The sequence below is a fragment of the Panthera tigris genome, chromosome B1, assembly GCF_018350195.1.
Source record: "Panthera tigris isolate Pti1 chromosome B1, P.tigris_Pti1_mat1.1, whole genome shotgun sequence".
Lineage (NCBI taxonomy): Eukaryota > Metazoa > Chordata > Mammalia > Carnivora > Felidae > Panthera > Panthera tigris.
Genome location: NC_056663.1, coordinates 15,381,240 through 15,393,136, shown reverse-complemented (window position 1 = coordinate 15,393,136; position 11,897 = coordinate 15,381,240). Strand labels below are relative to the sequence as shown.

The 11,897-nt window shown below is 46.9% G+C and overlaps 1 protein-coding gene across 6 annotated transcripts in view; it reads left to right on the top strand.

The window, feature by feature from the left end:
- The first annotated feature begins 347 nt into the window (after positions 1–347).
- IRF2 (interferon regulatory factor 2) overlaps positions 348–11,897 on the top strand; it is an 87,329-nt gene continuing 75,779 nt past the window's right edge. The window contains exons 1-2 of one of the 6 annotated variants that reach the window (XM_042982962.1): positions 348–528; positions 652–796. Coding sequence is in view for 1 of the 6 variants with exons in the window: in XM_015535916.2 (XP_015391402.1) it covers positions 860–916 (57 nt within the window). In the remaining 5 variants the exon portion in view is untranslated. Of the gene's footprint in view, positions 529–641; positions 797–843; positions 917–1,710; positions 2,023–11,897 lie in introns of those variants that run through there. The other 5 variants (XM_015535917.2, XM_007078561.3, XM_015535916.2 and 2 more) reach the window with 5 other exon arrangements.

The following is an 11,897-nucleotide window of genomic DNA, read 5'->3' as shown; positions in this document are numbered from 1 at the left end:
CGAGTGTGAGCGCGGCGAGCGTGAGCGTCCCGGTGTGCCAACGGCAGACTCACGAGCAGCCGCTTGTTGCTCCCGCCGCCGCGCCGTGGGGAAGTGAAAATGAAATTGACTTTTCCGAGAAATGATGAAAGCGGCTCGGCCTGCCAATGAACAGCCGCGGCGAACTTCCGCACCTCCCGGCCCGGCCGCTCGCGCCCTCCCTCCGCCTCCACCTCCGGGTTGCACAAGCTTGAAACAAACACTGGGGAGGAAGGGCGGAGGGAGGAGGGCGGAGGGGGGAGGCGAGGGAGGGAGGGAGCCGGGCAGGGAGGAGGGCGGGGGGTGGGGGGATTTCCAGCCTCAGCTCTTCGCAGTTTCCTCTCCTTGTTTTGCTTTCGATCTGGACTGTTCTCAGGCAAGCCGGGGAGTAACTTTTAGTTTTGCTCCTGCGATTATTCAACTGACGGGCTTTCATTTCCATTTCACACACCCTAGCAACACTTAAACCTTGCGGAATTGTATTGGTAGTGTGAAAAAGCACACTGAGAGGTAACATTTTTTCAAATAATAGTTGTGACTGTGCGTGTGTGTTTTTCTCGAGGGCATGTTTGTGAGGACTGGAGGGGATGTATGTGTGCGCGTGTCCTGATGGTTTGACACAGTGTTTTGCAGACGGAGAATGCTGGGGTTCATAAATATTAATGCCGATTTTTGGAGGAACAGTCGGAGCTCTTACGGATCATCTGATTTTAGGGGAAGCAGGTTCTGCTGCTGTTGCTGCTGCTACTGGGGCTGCTGAGGCTGCAAGGAGGAGGAGGTAGAGAGGGAGGAGGAGGAGGAGGAGGTTGGTGGAGGTTTAATTTCACTTTTGGATTTGCAGATGCGGAGAGGTTGGCTCCATGGACACAGACCTGCTCTGTGTGATTCTGCGCCCCAGGTGTTGTGTGTGTGGGTGCAGGTCCGCCGGAGTGGGGCCTCCTTTTAAAACAAAATTACCGTGTGCATGTGTGTGCGTGTGTGTGTGTTTACAGACGCCGTGGCCACCGGATCCGAAGGAGGGGAGCGGGTCCTTCACGGTGTCCGGCGGCGGCGCCTCTCTCCGGGCAGCTCCAGCGTGAATAAGCCGGAGCCCGCCGTCCACCCGGCTGCCTGCGCCCCGCGCCCCGGCCGGGAGAGGCGCCTGGCGCCGCGGCCAAAGGAAACTTGGTGGGGCGCCCCGCGGCGGTCCCAGGGCTCGCCGGCCCGCGGGACTCGGGGAACGGTCGCGGGCGTCGGGTGCCAGCGGCCGGGGGCGGCGGGCGGGCTCCGAGCGGGGGTGGGCGCCGGGCCTGGCCGGCACGCCCGGCTTCCCGGGAGCTGGGCCGCTGCCGCCACCGCCACCGCCGCTCCGGAGGGACGCCGCGTCCTCCTTCCCGCCGGCCAGCGTCCGGCCTGGCCCCGGGGCTTTGTCACTGCACTTGTCCAGGCGCGCGGGGGGTTCCGGCGGCGCGTCCCGGTAGGGCGCCGCGCGGAAGGGGTCATCCGCCCCGGCCGCGGCCTAGCGCCGGGCGCCTCCGGGTCCCCGCAGGCGCCCCCGGGCCGGCCTGGCGCGCTGGGCCTGACCCGCCTCGGCTACGGAGCGGGCGAGGTGGGGGCGGGGAGCCTCCGGGGACCGAGCGGCGCCCTGCTGGCAGGCGTGGGGGCGGGCGTCCCCTGGGGGTCCTGGGGCGCGCGGGCCGCGGCGGGGTGGGGACGCGAGTGCCCGCCCCGCGCCCTCCGACCCCGCTCTGGGCGCCGAGTGGCATTCGCCCGCCGGCCGAACGTGGTTGGTGCACGGCCGTGGCCGCCACTTCCTTTCCGCCTCGCGGGCCGGGCTCGCCCACCGAGCGCTGCCCGCCTCGGCCAATCGTGGCGCCCGCCCGCCTGCGGCCGCGCTCAGTGCCCCGGCCTGGGGGCCGGCCCGCGAGAGGGGCTCGGGAAGCCTCCGCAAGTTCGAAGGGCCTCTGGAGGCAACTCAGCCCCTCGCCAGGACGCGCCGGCATCTGTCTTTGGCCCCGGGTCTTGGTACGTTTGCCGCCCTACCCCCTTGCCCGGTTAGAGGGGGAGAAGGGGAGGAGGCTGGCAGCCCGAGCCGGGCGCAAAGACAGTGTTCCGGGCACCAGGTGAGGCGCCCGGGTCCGTGGTTGTAGGCAGAAGCCTCGGTCACCAGCTGCAGATGTGCCCCCTGGGACTGGCAGGCGAGGTTGCCACATTTTAGCGGCGTGGCTAGCACTCATTTTCAGTCCCAGAGTAGAGTGTTTGGAACTTGGGGACATGTTACCCGCTCCGTCCCTCCTCAGCCCCTCCCTCCGGTGCGGGCGGTGGGTTGTGCTCCTCGTCCTTGGTTACCGGTTGGGAAGAAGGCAGTGTTTCTAAATGAGGAAAAGTGCTGGCATTTGCCTTCCGCCACTGGCCTCCCTGTTGCTGTGACTCGGTCTGCTTTTGATGAATGGCTAGGGAGGGTGGAGGATAGTTACATTTCCTGTTGTGGATTTTCAGGAATCACCAAGGTTGCTGTCAAGCCTGCAGTCATTTATGAGTTTTCAGCCCGATTGCAAGTAGCATTGGAACTTAGGAGCCTGCACTTTTTGGTGCTTTCAGGGCAGGTGCAGGAAGGGGTCTGGTGACAGACTTGAGTTCGAAAGGTGGATCGTCTTGATGTTAGACAGACGCGCGCTTCCTTGCCAGGACCTTGAGGGTGATCCCTGTTTCACGGCAGCTTGCACGCAGATTCAGGATTCTCTCCTTTTCTCAACGCCCATCCTTCCTTTTTTGGACGGGAGAGGGATGGACATAGAAACCTAAAAAGTCTTGGAAAAACTTGTCTTTTCTAAGGAAACCTCGGAGATGGAATGTTTAGAAATTAAACTGGCATTGCTAAGGGGTAATCTTGGAACATCTATCTTTTGATGTGGCAAAGTCCGGAATGTCGCTGTTATTAGTGAATGATTATAATTTATAACAGCCTGTTGTGTAAGAAGTTAGATTCTGGCCTCTTAGATTCAGGAGTCCTGTTCTGTGATGGCTTGTAATTCCTTCTTAATATTAAACATTTATATATTTCATCCAACGCGAGTTGTCTTTTTTTCTTTTGATCTTCAAAAGTTCAAGATAATTTTGCCTGTTTCAGACTTACTTACCTGTAAAAATGTCACCGTAATCGAAAGTAAGAGTTGGTAGTTAAATTGGAAGCAAATTGTGGCTAAGAAATGGTTGTGCTAAGCGCAGCTCTGTGAACTATGGCCCCACTCTTACTGTGCTTTCTGAAGTACTGTATTAGGCAAATATTCAATATGCTAAAGCTAGTTGAGGGTGTTAAACTTAACAACTAGTCGTGGAAAATTTGAGACTTTGGATGTTTAACTTGAGATGTGCATCCACTGTTGTTTCATGGTACTTTTGCAAGGACGTTGTACTTTTATTCTTAGGATTATCGAATATAAGCTCTGTGGTTTCGAGAGCATTTTCACACAATTTCCTTTTGATAGAGAACGGAACTCCAAATGGGGTATCTGGGACATGGTTCTGTTTTGTGCTTTATACCAAAAAGGACTCAGAGCAGATAAAGCACTTTATTTATTCATTTAATAAATATTCGTGAGACATTCACTATGTGTCAGACACTGTGCTAGGCTCCGTGAGTTCAGCTGGGAACAGGAAGACAACTTCCTTTACCTTCTTGAGAAATTGCTTGTAGTTGGTGAGCTGATAATAACACAGCTAAAAGATAAATAACAGTGATTGCCTTTTGGGGTTAGTTCTATGGAAGGTGATAATAATAGTTACCTGCATATCTGATAGGGTTGCTTTGGGGAACAGATGAGATACTGTGTATGAAAGAAGGTTGTATAAGTTGCAGCAGTCTACAAATGTGTGAGGCATTAACTTTCAGAATTCCGTCATTATTATTAATGTGAAAAAGCCAGGAAATCAAGACTGTGGATTAAATACTGGCATTCTCCTACAGAATTTTCAGCAAAAAGGGATTTACTTCTCCTGAGAGTATAATATGGGTAACGGCAAGGAATTAAACACAGAATAGCTATTTTATGTAAAGCATCAAAGAATTTAACAGTGAAATATAATGTCAGTGAATTTTTTCCTGTCAGAAGAGAAGTTAGATGGTATCCATGGAGACCAAATGATATGGAAATAACAGTGATTGGACTGATGTATTTCTCTCTCTCCCCCCAACCTTTCTCCCCGCCTCGCGCCCCCCCCCCCCCGCCCCCACGTATGTTATAAATCTTCTCAGGCTCAGTATGCTTTGGTCTGAATTTTCTTCACCCTTGCTTCACACTCTTTAAAAATTCATTATTTTTATTACAGGTATGCCCCTAGCTAATTTTAGCATTTTGCTGTAACACCTTTAATGGGAGCTGGTTAACTTTCATTTATTGAATGCTTACTGTGTACCCAACGCTATGTATGGGAAAATAAATAAAATAGACAGTATATATATGTAAAAGTATATAAAGTAGGGGCACCTGGGTGGCTCAAACTGGTTAAGCATCCAAGGTCATGATGTCACGGTTTGTGGATTTGAGCCCTGCACTGGGCTCTGTGCTGACAGCTCAGAGCCTCGAGCCTGCTTCATATTATGTGTCTCCCTCTCTCTCTGTTTCTCCTTCTTCTGCCCCCCCTCAAAAATAAATATGAAAAAATTTTTAAGGTATATAAAGCAATACATAAAAATAATATAACTGCTAAGAAGTGTTAGTTACTATTATATATATTATTATACTATATATTTTATGTAATAATATATAATAAAATCATATATTATAAAATACAATATATAATAAAATATATAATAAAAATATATAATAAAATTTTACTATAATAAAATCAGTTCTTTCCATCTGTATGGGATACCATATTCTTCTCACATAGGGTAGGAGGTCAGGGCTTTCTGCCCGTTTGCCCCCTATGTGCCCTACTTTTGTCCTGAGTGAGATCACTATTTGGTGCACAATGTCTGTCCAAGGTAGGGTTGAGGGTTGGCCCTCAAGGGGGTGGCTGGTAGGAATGAAAGTGAGGAAGTTTGGATAAATCTTGATTTTTTTTAAAAGATTGATAAATTATCCATAGGTTCCAGATTTAAACCTGAAGCCAATATTTTATATAAAATACCTAGGGAAAAACCCAAGCAGGAAATCCAGCCCTCAGGCACCAAGCTCTATATGCTCTATAATTTCTCTATAATTTCTATTATAATTTCTATAATATAATGAATAAGATAATACAGTTTTCACTGGAGAGGACTCCGCGAGGCCCCTTGGGCTGCACCTTCGAGCGTCCTTTTTAAATGATTTTCTCCCTCTGTCTGTGAAATAAATTGTGTTTCCTTAGGAAGACTTGGATTTCTGTTTTTATTATTTAGAATTGTAGAAGACTTCTGGTGAGAACTCCTGATTGACTTGGGAGAAATAGGATCCAGTCTGGTTGATCTCATTTCGGCCCGAAGTAGAGAACCTTGACGTTTTAGACCCCAGACGGCCTTTTTTAAGACAAACTCCTGGCCCCTTAGGTTTTCTGAGTTCTGAAACTAGCACAGAACCTCTGCTGGTGTTCGGCGTTGATAAACAAAACTTGAGTCCAGCAAAAATGTCCCCGCTGCCTCCTGCCCTATGCAGGCCTCATTGTCCCCATTTTTATGAGAAACACGGCTTGTGCAATTCTTTCTGAGGAGGGATTCTGAGCATGTTTATCTCAAGGGCAAGGCTGATGTAGTTCAACGAGATATCTTCGTCTGGGATTTTGTGTGATGAAGTTCTGGCCAGTTTTCATTAAAGCAATATTTTTTGAGAGTTAACTACTTGCTGTATAATCTTCATAAATAATTTCTTTTCAGGCGTACTTAGCAATCTGTTGCTATGCTTGCACACTCAGTGTGATGGAAGGAAAGATGAGCTTCCAATTTAATTTGAGCTAACAAATGTCAGGTTTGTGCACGATCTAAAGAAATGTTTTATAGATAGAATACACTGTCCTGGCCCCATACTCTTAGAATCCTGCTGACTTTCCCATTTCATGAGATTGACATTTTTGAGTGAGAAGGGACTGCATACACATGGCTTTTTTTTTTTTTCAAGCAATATCTAACGTGTTATTTTTGAAGAGAGCTTTTTTTTTTTTTTTCCTCCTTACCCTAGAATTACTGAACAGGGTGAGGAAAATTAACACTGGGGAGAACAGTGTCCCAACACCTGGGTAGGGTGCCAGTGGGTGCACGGATGGATGGGATGGGAGTGGGAGGGAATTGGAAGGTGACGGTTTTGGGGGGGGGCGGTGAGGGGATGAAAAAGAGAATGGGTGTAGGGTGGAATCATGCCTCCTGAATTCTCGTGTGGGAGAGAGAGAGAGAGAGTGAGAAGAAGGAATCAGGCAGGTGGATTTTCTGTCTCTCTACACATATCACTGAAGGGGTTTTGGGGTGGCAGGGAGCAAGGTGGTAGTTCATGGATACTGACTCAAGGGTAAGTTGACGTACTGGAGGACTGTCCACGTCCGACTTTGGAATGAAGGCTTTTTATCCCGGGGAAGGTGAAGTCTGATGGGAGAACCGCTAGGGCATCAGGCGACTTCAGGCAAGCATACAAGAGGTTGTGGACAGTTACCACTTGGGCGTGGTTGAAGCCACCTTGGAGGTCGTAGTGCTGGAGCCAGAGCACTTGGAGGCATTGATACCCCCACTCGAGACCTCAGACTCCATCGAAAATTGCCTTTGGAGGCAACCATGGACCCCCGAGAGGAAGATACACGGTGATAAAAATGTTTTAGACATGTTGTAATAGCTCTCTTAGCCCCATGCTGGTCTCCCTTGCTGCTGTTTTATTCTTGTCGGGTTGTAGGAGGTCACTGGGGGTCAGGAAATCAGAACGGGCTACTTCGATGTTTCCCAAAGGAATAACTGACCCACGTTAAGCCTGAGCTATGCGTGCCGAAGCTGGGTCCGGCAGGTCACTGATTTGGAAACTAAGCACTCTGTATTGCAGTTGGGATTGGACATGGCAAGGAAGTTTCCGGAATTCTATCTGGTGTTACATGCTTGAAGCTTTAAAGATGTTAAAACTCTCTGTTCCAGTAATGCCACTTCTAGGAACCTAGTCACGTGGAGTAACCAGAAATGGGACAAAGATTTATGTACAAGCATGTTTATTGAATTAGCTTTTGTCATAGTGAGAATTTGGAAACAACCTAAATACCCAACAATGGGAATACATGTAAGTGAATTATGGCACATCCAGACAATGAGTACAGATAGCTTGGAAAATTCATGTTTTTTGCATTTAATGATGGAAAAATGCTTGTGAGGAATGTTGAGTGGAGAAAAAGAGATACTTAATGGTGACTCTAATTCCATTTAAAAAATGTGTGTGTGTATTTGTATATACATCATTAAAGAAAAAAAACGAGAAGAAAATATTTTGATGGTGGGATCGAGGGTGTTTGGCTTTTTTCCCCACTTGAAACACTTGCGTTTTGCAAATTAAGGTAACAGCACCACTGGCTTCTATAACCAGAAAAATATTCTCGAGATGACTCTGTAGTGTCCCCTCTGACGTCATCTCTGATAAATGTAAGATCAGGACACGACTGAGGGGGATGTTGTATGTGGACTTGGCCATTCTTGAGCTCTTTCTGCCTTGACGTTTGGAGCCAGGCTCTAGAATCTGGGCTCTCCCAGCCAGGGCTGAGAGATGCCCTTGTCTGGATTCAGCTCTTGTTACTTGAAGTCACTGAGATTGACAGCTCCTCGGTGAGGGTGGGGCACGCTGTTTTGTCAAAAACCGGGGAGGGTCAGAGATGTTACCCCACTTCGCAGATATGTCTTTTCTGTATGTGAATGCTGCAGAAACAAGGCATTGGGGTAGAAGAATTCTTTATCCATCTCAATGACCAGGACAACAGCCAGAATGATGTTGCAGTGATAATCACCCGTACCCAGAGCCTCCGGTGATGCTGGGAAAACAGGTGGAACGTGGGTGTGGGCTACACTCTAGATGACATCAGAGCAACCATCCGTCTCCTCAGCCAAGGGAAAAACAGATGGGGGGCGGGGACCCAACAACAACCACCTTTGCTCCTTTGAGAGGGAATGGAAAGGATTCAGGGTTCTACTCCTAACCTTTTGGAATGTAAGGTTTTTTTTCTAGAGGTGTTCTAAGATCTGGGTTTCATTCCTTTTGAAATGTCCTGGCACCCTGGGAACTTAACCCAGGGACCTAGTCTAGGCTGTATCCCTTTGGCCCTCTTGAGCAGATAAGGGTTAAATTATCCTATTGGATCAGAGCAATTAATTTAGACAAATGGCTACAGATCCAATTTTCATGGCATGTGAAAAATAAAGTGCTTCTAGGGGAAGTGGATGCAAACATTCCCTATCTTGGAGGGCACTTTTGGGGATGAGCTCTGGGTGTTGTATGTAAGAGGTGAATCACTGGGTTCTACTCCTGAAGCAAAGACCACACAGTATGTTAACTAACCTGAACAACAACAACAAAAAAAAACACCAAAAACATCCCCTATCTTTATATCCCATACATTCTCTATCTTTATATTGCATACATTCCTGTGTCCTGGGTGGCTAAAGTGTCTCACAGAAGCACTGAAGAATCCAGGGAAGTTTTATTTCCTCACACAACACCCTTTATTGGAGAATGACTTTTGCTATGACTCAGAGTGTGACTGAAGACTTTTCACACTGGCAGAATCCTCCAAATCCCTAATTTGTGTCTGAGAAAAAATTTAGTTCTGATCCCTTGGTAGCTACTGGAGATATTTTTGGATTGTTACAAATTTTGAATTGTTAACGGGTGCAACCATTAGCACTTCAGAGGCAGAATACCAAAGCATAGCTTGAGAAAGAGAAAAGTATTGATTAGGACAACACTGTCCAATACAAATAACACATGAGCCACGTGCGTAATTTTTCATTTTCTAGTAGCCATGTCAGGAAAGTAAAAAGAAAGCGGTAAAATTAACTTCCGTAATATTTTATTTAGGTTAGGATGTCCAAAATATTACCATTTCAACATGGGGTTCATGTGAAATTATTAATGAGGTCATTTGGTTTGTTGTTGTTCTTGTTTTTGTTTTTTTTTTCCATACTGAATCTTCAAGATCCAGCATTGTCTTTCACAAACCTGTGTGGCACATCCGAATTTAGCCTGGTCACGTTTCAAGAGTGCAGTAGCCATGTGTGGCTGTCACGTTAGGTGGTGCAGGATTAGGAAATGAAGCAAGGTGTCAAGGGGGAAGTATGGGGAAAAGTTGTAATCCAAGGACTAAACCTAAGAACACTGAGGGAGAGCAGATTCGAGTGGTCCTTTTGGTGATTCGGTCATTTGGTGATAACTGCTTGCACCTCCCTGCCTCCCCCCCACAACCCCCCCCCACCACCCCGATCTCTTCAGCCTAAGGTAGTAAAATGCTCCAAGTTTTTTTAGAGGTCACCTGCCATATGTACCATTCCATGGCGATCAGTCACAAACACCTTGAATCTTTTCTAGCCTCTGGAACTGTTAAGAAAATAGTTGATTCCTTGGGTTTTTCCACTTATAACACCTACATGGCAAATTATTTGTGAGCCAGGGATCGTGTTATATTTCTTTGCATTCCCCACCAGTACTTGATACGCAGTAAGAACTAGATAAATATTTGTTGGTTTGGTTTTCAGCCCTGAAGCAAAGGTTAGCTCACAAGGCTGAATTCCAGTTTGGAATGGGCGACATAGATCTGTCTACTTTGTGTTCAAAACCAAATGGCATATGTATTGAGCACATAAACGTTGAGATTTGTCACTTTGCGTTAGGATTTGTCACTTTGTATTAGGGGTTCAACATTTTGAAGGTGAAAAACTGTGTTTTTTTTTTCTTCCTTTGTACCCAGGACTTGACAAAAATCTTACCAGTCCCTTTCTTCTTTTTAAAAAATGTTTATTTATTTATTTGAAAAGAGGGCGTGCGTGCACGTGCACTAGCAGGGGAGGGGCAGAGAGAGGGAGAGAGAATCCCAAGCAGGCTTCCTGCTTTAAGCGTGGAGCCGGACACGGGGCCCAATCGCATGAATGATGAGATCACGACCTGAGTTGAAATCAACAGTCGGACGCTTAACCGACTGAGCCACCCAGGCGCCCTGTCCCTTTCTTTGACATTGAAGTTCTGATGAGTATACTAACAGCTTTCTGTACATGTAAATAAGCTATGCACACTGATAAACTGGAGATGTGTATTTGGGAGCTGCTACTTTCTTGGTGGGTTAGTCATTGACGATAACTTTATTATTAACAGACACTTAGCCATAACGTATATGCGGTGAAATTCTTTTAAAGTCAAGTACAGTATTTTACAGTTGCCTTCATTTGTTCCCTTTGACTATCATTGTTGGTTTGAAGCAACAGACTTCTCCACAGAGCCAAGGCAATTTATTTTTACTGAAGCCTACCAAAGAACTGCTTAGGTAGCTTTTCTCCGCGAGATTAAATACGACCTTCACTGAATCATGTTAGCAGGGCCAGCAGCTAGAAAAATAAAGACTAAACCAAACCTTCAGCAAAGAAATTCCCAGCTGCTCAGTGGGTCCGAGCTTTTCTGATTGCTTTCTTCCAATGAAAACACTGTAGATTAGTTTTAAGTGAATTCTAGTAGGTTTGGGGATTTGCAACTGACAGAAGAACAGGAAAGTATAAGCTCACTTTAAAATAGTAATCCTGAAGGTAAATCTTTATGGACTCTTTTTGGGGAATGTTGGGATTTTGTTCATATGGGAAAACTTAACTCAATGTGCATTGTTTAGCTGACCTTGAAAGTTAAGCTCCTCAGGATAGAATGGAGACAGAGAAATCAGAAGTGAAGCTGTTGCCCCAGAAGGACACTGTGGACTTGTGGGGTGTCCTGGGTGTTCCCAGGGACCAACACCGACAGCATTGCCCTCCTTTCTTTCTTCCATGATAGGGTAAAAGTAGAAATGGGGCTCCTGCAAAGGAGGCCCCTGTAGGGAATGTAGATGAACTGCCATTTCCACTTTTGAGTGTGAGTTGTAAATAATTGGTCATACTGGTGATTCGAGAAGTCCGGATGAATTTTAAATGGTGTAGGAGAGGATTTGCCTCTCTTACAGGTGCTTTTAATACATTAGGTCTTAAAAATGTTTTTTTTTTAATTTTTTTTAACGTTTATTTATTTTTGAGAAGAGAGAGACAGCATGAGTGGGGGAGGAGCAGAGAGAGAGGGAGACACAGAATCTGAAGCAGGCTCCAGGCTCCGAGCTGTCAGCACAGAGCCCGACGTGGGGCTCGAACTCATGGAACGTGAGATCGTGACCTGAGCCAAAGTCGGACACCCAACCGACTGAGCCACCCCGGCGCCCCCCCCCCTTTTTTTTTAATTTCTTTAAAGTCAGGTTGCAGTTTGGGTTGAGATGAGCCATTCCACCGGAGCAATGGACTATTTTGATCATTGAGTGACGTGTTTCACAGCTATTGACTCAGTGCCAACTCTGTGGAGAGGGAGGTGCAAAAAGGTAAAAATGAGCTTGGATTTGAGGTAGCTAGGCAGAGGATATCGCCATGAGGATATAGCTGTAAGGATGTAGCTAATTTCAACAGCTAGATAAAACACAGTCAAGCAGTCAGGCGTCTAAGACCCCAGTTCTGGAAGGTGCTCTTGGACATGTGTCTTGGACCTTCTAGAGTCCTCCGTGGGCCATGTGGCGTCGTCTCAGATTGTAGGGGAAGTAACAGTGCTAATATGACAAAATTTTGGCCGGGCGTATCCATTTTATTTTCTAAAAGACAGATTCTTCTATCGTAGGCATAGAACAACATATTGCTTTGTCGTTACTGTTGTTTTTCCACAGTTCTTTCACATTTCATTTGGCGTGTAGAATTCAACTGT